We start from the raw sequence: 14,863 nt of genomic DNA, 5'->3' as shown, positions 1-14,863 counted from the left end.
GGCAGTGATATACAGTAAAAAGCTGGCAGAGGCCGCCACTCTCAGGAAACCTTGCCAAAGAAGCTGACAGCAGCTCGAGGCCAACATATTTTACCTTTATAAGGAGAACTGGCTGTCCTTTCCCCTTCCGCCTCAATCACATGAATCTGTTCGTTTCGGGCAGTAAAACACAGTGAAGTATGGCAACATTGAATTTGGGCAGGAGGGGAGGCTGCTGGCCTTAGTTTACAGAGTGCTCCAGCAATCCCTTTTGGACAATTCGTCCCTGCTGTTAGTTTTAAAAACCCCAATGTCATTTTGCTTCCCAGCTAGAAAAAAAGAGGGATGAGCTGTATCTGGAAATAGAGTTTTAAAGGAAATTGTGAGAGCTATACCCGCGGCAAAGACATTCTGAAGACATACATTATGAATGCTGCTCTCGGATTGTATGTCACCAATACTTTGCTGAAGGAGTCGCTTTGTGAACAGGAGCAGTAAAGTGGCCACAGATTAAGAGTCTTCACTCTGTACGGCATATACAGTCGACAAAAATAGCAAATCCATCAGGCAATGTGTCAGCATCTGCCAAGACCATGTTGAAAATCATTTGGACCGGGAGACAGTCTATTAAGAGTACTTAAGAAATATGTGTAACCAACAGAGCAAAGCTAATAAACCTGCTTTTCCATCAACCGCGTATGATTAGAATCAACCCTCTGAGTTCCTCGTCTGTGTTGGCCCTCCTCCTGTCTCCTATTTAGGAGAGGAGGCAGAATAGCTCCTCTTACCAGTAATGCACTGAAACCTGCAGGGATTAAGAACCAAACTGCTGAGTTAAAAGTATTTATTTCTGTATTCCTCCACCCACCTCTGCTCTTCCCACTTCTTCGTTCTGCACTACACTGATATTTCAATAAAGTGGTGTAATGAGAAGTTAAATAACTATAATTTATAACTAGTTTAATAATGTGTGAAAAAAACACTCGTAGTGGATTAAGCCATTAACAAAAAAATGTTGCTGCCGCTGCTATTTCCCACCACCACCACCTTACATTTGTGCAGCAACACAAACCCAGTGTCTTTTCTTTGGAAATCAGGTAGGTGCCATCAGAGTTGAAGAAGTCAGACTAAGCCTCTCTGGATCATGAAAGATACTAAACTTTAAAGGAGACATATTATACTCATATTAGGTTGATAATTAAAATTTGAGTTAATATTTGAAGCGGTTTAAAAACTCTTATGTTTAGAAAACACATCACTTTCCTCATAGTGTCCATTGCTGCAGCTCATCTTTTCAGCCCCTGTCTGAAATACATGCTCCTGTCTCTTTAAGGCCCACCTCCTGATAAAGCCCAGTCCGCTGTGATTGGTCAACCACTTCCAGTGCATATAGGAAATGTCGACCTCCGCTCTTCAGTGTATAAGATTTAGGTGAAAGGGAGCAATTTGCAGAAATTGAATATAAATTAATCTTAATGAAGTTTTCACTAGTGTGTTTCATCTAAATTCAAATGTTTGTTTTCTTTATCCTAGAATGGGCTCTTTATATTCCTATATATAGTTCCTCTTTACGAAAACCGCGATGTTTTGTACAGTAGCCCAAACTGGACAAACTAAACACCTTTTGAGTTTGTATGGCAACTGAAGACTACCACAGATTTTCTTTCATGTTTGGAAGGGGGAAAGAAGTGGGGGGTATTCAACATGCAACTTCACCACTAGATGTCTATAAATCTTACAGATGTAACCTTTAAAGGGTGTACCAGATTAGCCACTTGCTCTGCATTATGAGGTCACACCACATCGCATTGAAGCGGAAGTATCTGCTGGACTACTAACGATGTGATCAGGAGATTCAGTTACAGAGTTTCGTAAGGGGGACGGGTTGTTTTTTTTTACTTTCAGAACTTCATAAAATAAAATAAGACAACACACTACAGAAAAAAAACAGAAAAAGCATAATACGTCTTCTTTAATGATTCATAGCCAAACAGCCCTCGCAGGCTAAAGATGGAGATGGAGCTCTGAAAATAGGATGAGTAATGAAAACACTGGAGGACCATAGAGGTTGTGATTTCACTGGGAGACAATTCCCAGGGCGCAGCGGTTGACTGCTTTACAGATGCACGGCCGAGTGTGGCCCCCCCTAGAGCACATCAAGGAGGGAGTGTGTCTGTGTAGGAGTGCAGAGCTGCCTGCTTGAGGATATCATTAACTCGTACACATCAGCTCTCGGAGGCATTGTCTGTGTTTTGTACGGATGGACAACCTTCAAACCAGGTCTTACGCAGTGGTTTTCACTTGTTTAAAACTACAGAGGTACTATAGCTAAAAGCAAAGTACGTAGGCCTTTTGTTAATTATCAAAGAACATTACAAAACACACCTGAAAAGAAGGAGACATTAAAGAAAATATTTGGGGAATTTTTGGGGCCGATGCAAATACCGATATTACGGAGTACAAATATTAGATCGCAATACCAATATATCAGCCGACATATTGGACCGTCAACAAACCGTAATATGGAAGATGTGAAATGAGGCTTGATAACATATATATATATATACATCATATTTTTTACGTAAGAAAAATAAATGCATGTCTTTTCTGCACTGTTTACTCAAACGTAAACACTCATACTGATATGTCTCTTATTGGCCAATATTGTCAGCCAATATCAGTTAGGCCGTAATAGACAAAGATTTAAATACCAGCTCATATTCTCACCTGGCAGGTCAGAAAAGAGTAGAATGCACTCGTTGAAGCCATTAGCCAAGAGACGATCCCTGAGTTGTTGCAGAATAGCCACACCGATGCAGAAGGGGAAAGAGGAGTTGCCCAGGAGTAGCGTGTCCCACAGGTGGAAGATCTTGTGCAGTGGAAACACATCTGCAAAATGTGAACGAAGTCAATACAAGAGAGGAACTTTACAAAATCACTGAAAACGAAAGTGCCTTAAAAGACAAATCGCTCCAGGGACACACAACAGGATCCTGCGTGCAGGACAAAAGCTTTTAACATGGACAGAGTGAGAAATGGGGCATCAGTTTATACATTATGATTATGATTTTCATGTGCATAGCGCATTTACTTAACGTGGGTCTGTGGCTGCGAAATGGCAAGCTCGTAAGCAAAATTGTGCTTTGGCGAGTTTGCCTGGAGGGATATTTGGCGCGGGGGAGGCAGCGGGGATATATTTTATGTGGGTGTTGTTGTGGAAAAACGACAGGAAGAACATCTAGGGGCCGAGGAGCTTTGGAACGAGAAACCTGCGCAGGTTATTTGGAGCCAAATAAAACCACATCCTGATAATAGGTCCCACTGCAGATATTATTTCATTCAGATCACAACAACTAGCGCTACCCACCTGTTTATATCATGTCAGGGTTTGTTAGCGTGGATGCTCGGCAGCAGACGGGTGTGTGGGCGGAGTGTGGCTGAATTGAGGCAGAATGAGAGAGCAGGAGTGGTGAGAAAAGGCCTCAGAGGGTCCGCACCACATTAGCAGTCAGCAGTCACACTGGTGCATGTGAGTGACAGGCAGTATGTGTGTGTGTGTGTGTGTGTCTGTCTGTCTATTTGTCTATCTGTCTATATGTGAATGCAAGTTGACCCTCCAACCTTGTCTCATATTGGATTGGGGACATTAGCAGTCAGAGAGACCCACCTCCTGACTACTGGACTCACACACTGCCTCAGGGGGAGGATAAGGGGTAAAAGGGTCACACCTCACACCCTCTACCCCGGGAGTGGTCTGCGTGTGTGTGTGAGTGAGAGAGAGAGAGAGAGAGAGAGAGAGAGAGAGAGAGAGAGAGAGAGAGAGAGAGAGAGAGAGAGAGAGAGAGAGAGAGAGAGAGAGAGAGAGAGAGAGAGAGAGAGAGAGAGAGAGATTATGTGTTAAACTAAAGAATGAAAAAACTCTGCAAAGTGCAGGGTTCAGATAAATCGATGGATGGAGTACTTGAAGAGTAAGTTGGCTCTAATTAATGTAGATCACACATGTCTTCTCTGTTAGAGTCTGCAGACTAAGGCAAAGTCCTAATGAATCTTTCCAAAATTATATCAAGAAGGCAAAAAGTTATTCAAACAGTTGTGATGGGGGCTGCACCATAGAGGTTAATTGCATATGATTTGATTTGCTACAATGATCTGTGACCCCTTTTAATGTGCTCATATTTCAGAGCTCCCACTGTGCTCAGCGGAGAGATAAAAGCGTAATGCTGCCATCAGCTGCCAAAGTGCACCAGCCAAAACTAAATTCTCTCATGCAGCACAGAAAGTGAGCTGTGGACTCATCCATGTTTCTTGATAGCTGCAATTACTGCTGGAATCTCTAATATTCTGTTGTATATAGATCCAAGAACAAAGGCCTGGTAATCTTTCTTATTCAAGAGTTTTCAAAAACCTACATAGTAATCAGAAACCACATGACTCCCACCACCCGACATATTTAATCAAATATTTCGACCAAAAAACAAAAACAAATTCACATTCTGCACATCTGAATGTGTCTTTCAAGAATGTTTATCCAAAATATATAAAAATTATGTGCAGCATCTGAATCAATGAAACAAACTGAATAGTCCCTAATTTTCAACACCCCCAATACAAAGTGTTGACAGATGTTTGACAGACTGCCACTCAGTAGAGTGCATACCTCCAGCAAGGCCCAACAGCCTCCTTATGAAACAAATTTAGTATAACTAGATAACTACCAAATTGCACCAAGTCATTAATATTTCCTTAACACCTCCCTAAACATGCCAGACTATTTAAAATCAAAATCCATCAATTGCTCTCTGATATATACGATGAAAATGTTGAAAATCGCCAGATCTCACAATGTAAGAGACCAAAAAAGAAACAAATTCAGGAACCCCCCTAAAACATTAATGGGTTCCAGAGCCGTAGTAAAGGACATTTTTAGAGAAGTGCATGTGTAGACACAAATCCTCTCACTGGGAATATTTCTGACACAAACTCTTCTCTCTTTCTTTGATTTTTAAAAAGCTTTTCAAGTTTTGAGGAAAACATCAGAGTAATGTTTGTGACCCCGTCAGAAGTGATATAAAGTCTTTAATAATTATGGTTACAAGGTTCTCCTGAGCAAGTAAGTGCTGATGAATTTTTATAATGTATTAAATCCGTATTTATTAAAGGGTTTACATTTTTTACCCACCTGGAAGTGAGCGCCTGTAATTGATTTTGTCTTCCACATCCTACATACGTACATAACCCCCCCCCCTTTTCACATCACCTCAAAAATATTTTTATGTACATTTCCAGATAATGTTATCAGTAACAGCCACAGTTACAATTCCAGAGAAGTGCTCTTACTATAATGACTTACTATGGCTATTGACAAATCTGTAGTAATCCCACGCAGATAGCAGGGAACCTGTTTGTGACACTCAACTTCCCTTACTGCCAAGATTGCTGCAACAACCAGATCGCGTAGATAAAAAGTGTCAATCTCATGGTTATTGTAAGTCCCTTTGGATAAAAGCATCAGCTTAATGATATGTAATGTAATGTACACCTACTATGACTTTAACACGGTATTAAAAAATATATATAACAAAAGGTGGCTACTTAGAAAAATCTATAAATCTAAAACATACTCTGGTTTGTTTAACACTTTTTTTTTTTACCACATAATACCATATGTGTTCCTTGATAGTTTTGTTGTCTTCAATATTAATCTGCAATGTAGAAAGAAATAAAAATAAAGAAAAACCATTGAATGAGAAGGTGTGTCCAAACTTTTGACTGGTACTGTATATGAGTATGTGACTGAGGACTAGTTTATTATTTTTGGTGTTAAGTAAATGTACTAACATGATTCTTGCTGTTCTGGGTTTGTACCCTCATAGTTCACTGCACTTATTGTAGGTCGCTTTGGATATAAGTGTTGAGTTTTTTAATGGAATACTGAGACAGTTTAATAACAACAATAGGACAATTGAAGTTCAAATTATGAGGCATGGTATACAATGTAATTCATTATAGCACACTTACTTACATAAGGGAAATCTATATAAGCTACAATTTCAGTTTTTATACTTATTTTAAGCCTGGTGTACTTACTTCAGATATTTTAGTCGGTACCCTAGTTAGTACCATTTAGGAAAAGGTGTAACCTCTGCACCACTGAGTGAAACTATCCTGATTTGCACTTGTTAAGGTCACAGCATTGTCATTTATATTTGAAAGCTTCCCCCAGGCCTCGGAGCAGGGCGGTTAACTGCCACATTCTTAGTCTTGGAAATCTCCCAGAAACTGGGATTCATCGGCAATACCAGGCAGTTCCAGGCAGTTCTCTGTGAAAAGCTGTTTACATGTTTCACATGTTTACCGAGATCTGGAGTGAAACTAACTGACACAAATTGTTTTCATGCAATGTTTTGTTTGAACAGCCACCCCTACAATTCCAGAGAAGTGCAATTACTAAAATAACTTACTATGGCTATTGACAAGTCTGTTGTAGCCCCACCCAGACAGCAAGGAAGCTGTTTGTGACACACCATTCAACTTCTCTTACCGCCAAGATTGCTGCAACAACCAAATCGTGTAGGTAAAATGGTCACTTATTGTAAGTTGCTTTGGATAAAAGCATCAGCTTAATGATGTGAAATGTAATGTAATGTACACCTACTATCTCTTTTACACTGTATTAAAAAATATATTAAGCCTATTTGGGTGTTATTCCACATAGACAGTCTGAGAGAGTCAATACTTAGATGCAGAGAATTGAACAGACTGGTCCAAAGGGAGCATTATAATAAGCCTGTACAGATCTGTTTAGTCACAGAGAAGTGACACTTGGATCATTGTCCAGGACACCTTCATCACCCAGGACCTGAAGTGGGAGCTCCAGAATCTCTCAAAGATTGTGGCCGACCCCTCTCACCCTGGACATGGACTCTTAGAGTAACTTCCCTTTGGCAGAAGTCTCTGAGCAATCATGCCTCATGCCCCAAGACTGTTGTTGACCTCATCAACAAGGCCTGGGCCTGTGTGACTGTGAGACTTTCACTTCCCGTGGCAAATAAAGGTCTGTACTTTGCCCAATCCAGTCTCTTGTGTTTACTAGTCTGTCTCTAGTATTGCATAATCCCTGCCCTGGTGCTTATAGTATTTTTTTCAAACTTGCACAAATTCCTTGTATGTCTAAACCTGCTTGCAATAAAACCAGATTCTGAGTCGGAAAAAATTACAATATAAAGTCCATCATCCATTTATGAGAGCTCCTTTTCTGTTTCTGATTTTAAAGCTTCATATACATAAAACTCTGAACATGAATGTGTCATTGTCTTATTTCTCATGTATCCTGGTATATGATTTACTGTGCATGTGATAACTGAGCAGTCATCCACTGATATAGACCATAGAGTGTAGATAAAGATGAAAGACGTGTCTCAACATCCTCCCACTGTCCAGAAATGATGCTCAAATATCTGGGATACAAACGCTGACATGTTGCGCATTTGGAGCTAGAGTCCTCACAGCAGCGATCAGGGGATTGACCTGGGAATAGCAAGGTCCTGCCGATACACATGCTCAGCCAATCGTGAGTCAGTCTAAACTGTAAATCATGACGGTTCACCCTGTTTCATTGAATTCAAATTTACTGAGAAAATTCACACAAAAGAACTACCTAAAAATCCATAAACCAACTAGGCTGAATGTCCCATCTGCTCACACGGAGGAGGTAAACATGTTATACTGCAGCCAGCAACCAGGAGGTGATGGAGACCCTTTGGCTTCACTTTTGGGCAGCAGTCATGTCGTCTGTCTTTATATACAGCTATGATATAGACCTTTTGATGCATTTGGAAGTCTTGGAAAAACTTAGTGAGTTGTTACTGAGTTATTATCTAGTTTCTCAAAATATCTAAGATGTTTGCAGCTGCATCTTGATGATGTGATTTTTACTTTTTATTATTCACATGAATAAATATTTCCGATAAATAAAGATGAGCTGGTAAAAAAATCTGAAGACTGAACGTTTGAGTCTTTTGCCTTCAGGAATAGAAATAATTAGCGGCTGGAATAAAGGTCACCAGGAGAAAAAAACACACACAAAGACAGAACGTGTCCATACTGGAGCAGATGACCTTTTCAGCTTCTTTTATCGCTGCTCTAACTCAAAATACCCTCTGAAAAGTTTGGGATTGTGCTCCGTACTGCATAGCATCCACACTGTCAGTACAAGGAGAAGCTACTTACGTGTAAACATCGTCAGGAACCATGGAATCGCATAAAGCTGCACGGAAAAGAGGGAAAAAAGATATGAAAATTGTATTATATAGTCAGTTTGTCATACAGAGAAACGGCATTAAGAGTAAACAGCTTTGGTTCATTAGTCAACGGAGAGAAAACAAACAATTCATTTTATTGTGTCAATCTTGTCATTCCTCCTTCCTCTCGTCCTCTCCATTCTACATTTGCCCAGGAGGACATGCAGAGACCACACGCACACACACACACACACTCACCTACGACCGTACACACGCACTCCATCAATAACCACCTGCTCCAACACCTGGCATTTGATGGTCACTGCCGCTGCGGCTCTGTAACACTCAGCAGCAAAAGGGTCTGGAGAAGATATAACTGCAGCTCCTCTCAGCCACTTAACTGACAGCTAATTGCAGGGGAGCTGGGGACTGTTCAGACAACCTCCTCGGTGGCCGGGAGTGATGAGCAGGAGAGCAAGCCGCAGCACTCCCGAGGTCCAGCCTCAATCTTAACAGCTGTGCAGCAGCACTGCAAGTCCGGCCAGATTGGATTAGTGTAGGTGTAAATGGCAGACCCGGGAGAGGAGAGGTGGCCAAATTGAAAATGGCCTGAATTAGACCACTGGCTTCATCCAATCCGACTGTGCCTGTGGCATCACTGGAGTGCAGACAACATTTCCGCCTGATTACTGTGTGGTTTTGCATGCTTGTATAAGATCTTTCTGAAATATGGAGCTCACCACATTTTGATATGCATACATGTGAATTGAAAATCCATTTCACACTGCAGAGATATTTGATCTTTTAGGGCAGACAGATGTTATTGCCCGAGTGAAACAACAGTTCAGGGTGCTCTCTGAAGTTCACACAGGAACAAGGGGATTAAAGGTCTGTAAAGTCTAATTACTGGGATTGACATCAAGCTTGAAAGCTGTGTCAACAAAGCTTGTTCCAATATTATCCTGGCCTAGCAATAAAAACAGGCATAAGAAGTTTCCTTTCCTGGTTGTATTATAAACCCAGCAAGTGTCAAGTCGGCTTCATAGGACCATGATTTACCCTGAAGAGCCAGCCTAGGCTACATACACATTTGAGCAACAAGCATGTATCTTCGCTAAATATCTTTTTTTAAGCAGTTTAAATTATAACAGACAGGCAGCCACTTCAGAAAAAGGAGCTGAGGCATCAGAAACTGTGAGGAGCAGGAGGGTTAAAAATCCCTGACTCCTCAGCGATAAAGACCCCACTTTTCATTGGATGACGTCCCAGTAGCCGGTGGACGGCCGACACACATTCATCAGCACACTAACTGAAACCCGAGAGAGACAGTGGAGACTTTAACCTTGTCACTGTCGGAGCAGAGCTGTGAGAGGGAAGGCGAAGGGCAGCGAGAGGTGGCACAGAGTAAGAAAAATAAGGTAAGTTTGGCAGAGGACAATCATTAAGTGTGCCCGGCAGACATTAGTCCTTGTATAAATCATCACTGCTGGACTATAGGGACAACTTGACCCTGGCCACACATTCTGGACAGGAGGGTGCGGGATAAAAAAAATGTCAATGACAATGAAAGGTATACACAGTGATCTATGGATGGGCATTTACTTTGCCACTGGTGCGGAGCAAGAAACTGGAAGAATTCCCAGCCAACTCTGACTTCCCATTAAAGGTAAACTTGCAATAAAAGACGTGATGCCCGACTGGGTCCTCCACTAATGTGTATTGTTGTCGGTGGGACAGGGCACGTGCACTCTTGATTACTTACATCTGGAATGAAGCCAATCTCATTTAGATGGTTGCTGAGCTCCGGGTCATGGAAGGCAATCATTTGGGAAAAGACCGTCAGGTACTCTAAATCAGGCAAAAGGGCAAAAAGGGCAAAATGGAATCTACTGGGCAGCTTGTGCACAAACACCTGAAAGAAAGTGGTTTCAACCAAAGACTTCACACTAAAGAAAAAGAATGCACAAGGTATTTGAAAAATAAAATAAACATAAACGAACTTAGCAAATAAATTATGATTTAAAGCAACACCATGCAACGTTTTTTAACCTTAAAATTGCAGCTTCAAAATTAGTTGGATGGTTCACTTGTGCATATGGAAATAAGGAGAATGGTGTCGCTGTGAGAAGCGTGCAACTATAATCAGGTCAAGTGTAATGCTGAACTCTAGATCAGTCAAACAGACTTAGATGCTGAGAGTTTGGTGTATTTGTAACTCCTCTGGTTCAGGAAGCTGGGAATCAATGGTAATTGCCACTCCCGTCGACAAATCGATAGACTTTGTATTTTTTCTACATGTAAACCACTAAATCGCTCACAGAATTGCTCACAACGTGTGGCTGCAGAGGGCGCTGTTGCTCAGTAAAAGTGTGAACATACAAGTACACTACATCCCACACCTCACACGATTTAAGATATATAAGAAGTGTTTCAGAAACAACCCTTCCTTTAATAAACCAGCAGGTGGTTAGATGTGCGTTATTAAATTGGACATTTCATGACTGGAACGCTGCAGACAGAGCCCTCCTGAACCACTGTGCAACCTTGGAAACCAACTATTGTACATGTCAAAAGGAGACTCATGCAGCTTAATGCCGTGCTGATGCCATTCCTCACACTGTTAGTCAACAACAGAGCTCTGACCAGACAGATAAACATTAGCTAGCTCTCCAGGGCATCTAAGCAGTGGAAAGAAATGATAATAGCCACATTCCCCACAGAGTTGAAGAGGTGTATGGCCTGGCTGTTTGTCAGTCACGAAGGAATTGCTTTTGACATTTCTCTGCAGGCTTTTGCAGTTTCATTTGTTTCCCCATCTCTAAATGATGTGGCTCAGCTGCAAACTCCATTAAATCAGACTGAAATTAGTTTTCGCAGCTTCGAAACAACATGGAGGCAAAATTTAATCAACAGTGAGCTGACGGCCTGATGCTCTGTGCCAGCAGATGTTAATTTGTTTTTTAACTTAGCTGAATGCTCTGACCATGTTTAATACTTATTACTTAACTCGCGGTGGCAGTTGAATTCATTAGCTCAACAACACTGGAAGTCTGAAGTGGAAAGAAGTGATATAGAAGAGGGGAGCAGAGTATGTCAATTATATTGCAATCAGGGGAAATATAAAAAATGCTGTTGAGATCACAGAACTGTGAGACATTTAACTCCTGACACTTAACTGAAGTTTTCAGGAGGGGAACGCAAATGTCTGAGTGTGTTGCTCTGCACATTTCCTGGAAATTTTCTTGACAGCCCCCTGATAAAATTTCTGAGAATTCCGCATGAAAATGAAAATTAACAGTGAGCGAGCGGGCACGTTGATGACACTTCTAAAACTTGACAGACGAGAGACTGGGAGAATACAAATGTCAAGATTGACGAGATTCTAGCGCTTTTGGTGATCAGAGCCAGTGATGGCTCTGAACAAAAAATGTGATTTCAAGCTTGGAATTCTACGTTTTTGTCCCCACCCCCCTATTAACCAGACAAACTGATTGAAAATGTTCCTTTTTCCATAAGCTCAAAATTCTTAAACATGCACCAAGATTAGGACGTCACGCTGGTCTGAAACAAACTTCCTCTGTCAATCAAGAGCTGTTTAAGGTGCAATGTAAGCGTTGGTTGTGTCTCGTTAATGTTTTTTCTTATGTTGATGTGTGAAAAATGCACTGTGATCATTTCTGCAAACCAGTTCATACACGGGGACAATAAAGAATACGTCACTGTCCAGCCTCCTGCTGCTCTCCCCAGGTGTAACTCCCACATGAATAATTCAGACATTTTCCTGTGGTAGTGAATGCGTAAGACCCCAATAAACTCCTGAAGCGTTCTTCATATGTGGAAGGCAAAATGTCCGGAAACAATTTTCTGGACATTCTCTGGAGTCTATGACTGAAAACGGCTACTGTGATTTAACCCTAACCCACAAACAAGTCGAATATATCTCACCTTGAATAACATGAGAGTTGTCCTTCAGGAAAAAGTTGTACAAGTATTTGGGGATGAACGCAGACATGCAGGCATACGCCAGGGCTGTGAAGAGTTTGACATGATCATGAAGTCAGAGTTAAACAGCAATAAGCAATACCTGAACTAAGCTGCAGTATTTATCAGTGTTTTACCTTCATTGTTGAAATTCAAGTATAGGAATGGGGCACAAAGGGAATCCAGACCTGTAACGAAAAGAAAATCTGAACAGTTGCAGCCACATAGATGTACCTGGTGAACAAGGATGAGGAGTTTACAGGATGGGACATGAACACCATCTAGTGTTCAGTCCCACGAAGCACAGTACAGAACTGTACAAATGGAACAGAGAGGGGAACAGTAACAGATTTGACAGGAGAGACACTGACCTTGCCAGTAGACCAGGTCAGGGTGGGAAACCACCCAGGCTTTCAACACGCGTCTGAACTTGATGTGACCCTGAGGAGATGACAGCAGCTCGTCATACTGGTGGCAGCGTGGGATGTCCACCTCAATCTGCAACAAGAACACACAAACAGACAAAAAGTTTTAGATGTAACCTTAAAAGAATTGTTCCCCCTGAAAATAGGTGACTAAAGAGAAAATAATTACCTGTCTGTCAGTAGGAATGGGAGTATCCTTGTCTATAGTTTCATATTTGGCTTGAATATCTCCCTGTGTGAAAACAAGAAGGATGAGTGTCCAGACAAAACATAGTTAAAAACCATTCACTATCTCAACTTACAACCATATTCTACTCCCTCTACCTCAATGCCAAGGAGTGCAGCCCACGCCAATCCTCGAACCAGAGGGGGAATATCCACTCTGGCCTCTTTCCACACCAGGTTCTTCTTGTAAGGATACGCCTGATGACAAACAAAGAAAGTATCACCCAGCTTTTCATTCAACAATCATCTGTTTAAGCTGTACATGAAGGTGGGTGTCACGACAGGTCCTCGAAAGGAAGCCAAACCAATGTGATCAACCCTGGTGGCTGGCTGCAGTATAGGTCATAAACCCCAGCTCCTCCATGTTAGTGGTTGAGACATGAACCAAACTAAACAATCCAAATACACGTAAAATACATTTTTTTCAAAGATGGTTTCTCTCAGTTTAGGTATGTTAGGTATGTAAGACCCTTTTCCGCTAACATTTGACTTTTTTCCACAAAGGGAATGAATATTATTGGCGTTCACTCCCAGGTCCAATGGCAGTAAACACAGATTTTTATCAGCAGGGATGGAAACATGACACACGGTTGAACGTGCTAATTTGGCAAGTGACAGTGAGGTAAGAAAGCTGCTCAGATTTTAGTACGTTTGTGACATTGAATATGCAGAAAGGGAAACTCCTCTAGTGGCAATGGGAACGGAATCAATCACCTTTTTTAATGGGTTTACTGGCCTATACCCCCTAATTCTGGTATAAAGGAGGAATAAAATTGGTTTTAAATATTCATTTGCTGCTATTTAAATAGGGTGAAATGCCATGATTGACAGCTGAGACTGACTCCTGATTGGTCGAGTTCAAGTATAGGCAGGACCTCAATACGCTAGATAGCGCCACCTGCATTTGGGATATTTTAACTTAATTTTTGTACATCGGGAGGAAGTGGAGACGCATCGTCCATTTTCATATACAGCCAACGGTTTAGATAATAATTATTATGAATACAGGGAAATGTCATTTGACTTAAAAGAAGCACCAGGTTCTACCACTTTTAGTTTATTTTCCAATTAGAGTGTGCGTCTTACACACTTGTGTCTTCAACTGTGTGCACGTGTGTGTGCATGCGTGAATTTGTGTGGAGTCCTGACCTTGAGCAGCCTGTCAAAGAGGATGATGCGGATGAGTTGGTACTCGGTGTCTCTCTCGCGGATGATGAGTGGCAGTGTGACGGTGGTGGACAGCTCATTGCTGCTGTTGGACTGGGGCAGGCTCGACTGTCTGAGGGAGGGAGAAGTGAAGGGAATATGACATTACCCGAGTCAAAACAAATGATCAGCCGGCGTGAAAACTGGTGACAGGGGGAAGAGAGGATGTCGACAGGCGGTTCAGGATTGAGATTGCTTACTCGTCTTCCAGCAGAGGGTAATAGGCTTCTCCTGCCACATCCTTCAGTCTCTGGATAAGACAGAGAGGAGCTCATCTTAAAAATACGAATGCACTCGTGCTCATACAAATGAGCACCTCATTAATGAAGTAGTATTTTCCCTTTGTATGATGGTTCTAATTTGATTATTAGTTTTAAGGACAGTGATGAAAAAAATCCATCTTGATTAATCCATTGAATGCTAAATGTTGTTTGTTTATTGCCCTAATTTATCGATGTGAAGTGAATTGATTTCTTTACTGATGCGTTACTTGTGCTGTAATGTAAATTAGGGCGTCCTTCTACCAATCAATACATCAATCCTGTGCTTTCTTCTATAATTAGCTTTAAAACAAAGTAGTGGATGGAGAGTATGAATTGTTATATACACAATACCTTAATTTACACAATATTGGACATATTTTTTTGTCTTACATTTCTGAGTTGGCACAGAGAGAGTGTCACTGTCGTGTCGTCCAGCAAGAAACTTCGATCCCTGCCCTGACCAAATGACTCGCCGTCTTCCAGGACAAAACTAGAACAGAGAAATGAGTGTTCATTGTACCGCATCTGGGTATGAAATTAACTA

At 41.4% G+C, this 14,863-nt stretch overlaps 1 protein-coding gene across 1 annotated transcript in view; it reads right to left on the bottom strand.

The window, feature by feature from the left end:
- The window catches only part of tbck (TBC1 domain containing kinase), a 38,264-nt gene that overhangs the window by 18,913 nt on the left and 4,488 nt on the right, over positions 1-14,863 (bottom strand). The window contains exons 12-22 of the mRNA XM_061086541.1: positions 14,710-14,809; positions 14,257-14,306; positions 14,000-14,129; positions 12,950-13,048; positions 12,795-12,857; positions 12,572-12,698; positions 12,338-12,388; positions 12,165-12,248; positions 9,982-10,067; positions 8,209-8,245; positions 2,707-2,868 (exon numbers count right to left, since the gene is read on the bottom strand). Coding sequence (XP_060942524.1) covers positions 2,707-2,868; positions 8,209-8,245; positions 9,982-10,067; positions 12,165-12,248; positions 12,338-12,388; positions 12,572-12,698; positions 12,795-12,857; positions 12,950-13,048; positions 14,000-14,129; positions 14,257-14,306; positions 14,710-14,809 — 989 coding nt within the window. The remainder of the gene's footprint in view (positions 1-2,706; positions 2,869-8,208; positions 8,246-9,981; positions 10,068-12,164; positions 12,249-12,337; positions 12,389-12,571; positions 12,699-12,794; positions 12,858-12,949; positions 13,049-13,999; positions 14,130-14,256; positions 14,307-14,709; positions 14,810-14,863) is intronic.

This window comes from Limanda limanda, chromosome 2, assembly GCF_963576545.1.
Source record: "Limanda limanda chromosome 2, fLimLim1.1, whole genome shotgun sequence".
NCBI lineage: Eukaryota > Metazoa > Chordata > Actinopteri > Pleuronectiformes > Pleuronectidae > Limanda > Limanda limanda.
The sequence above is the reverse complement of the archived record's forward strand: the minus strand, read 5'-3'. Positions and strand labels throughout refer to the sequence as shown.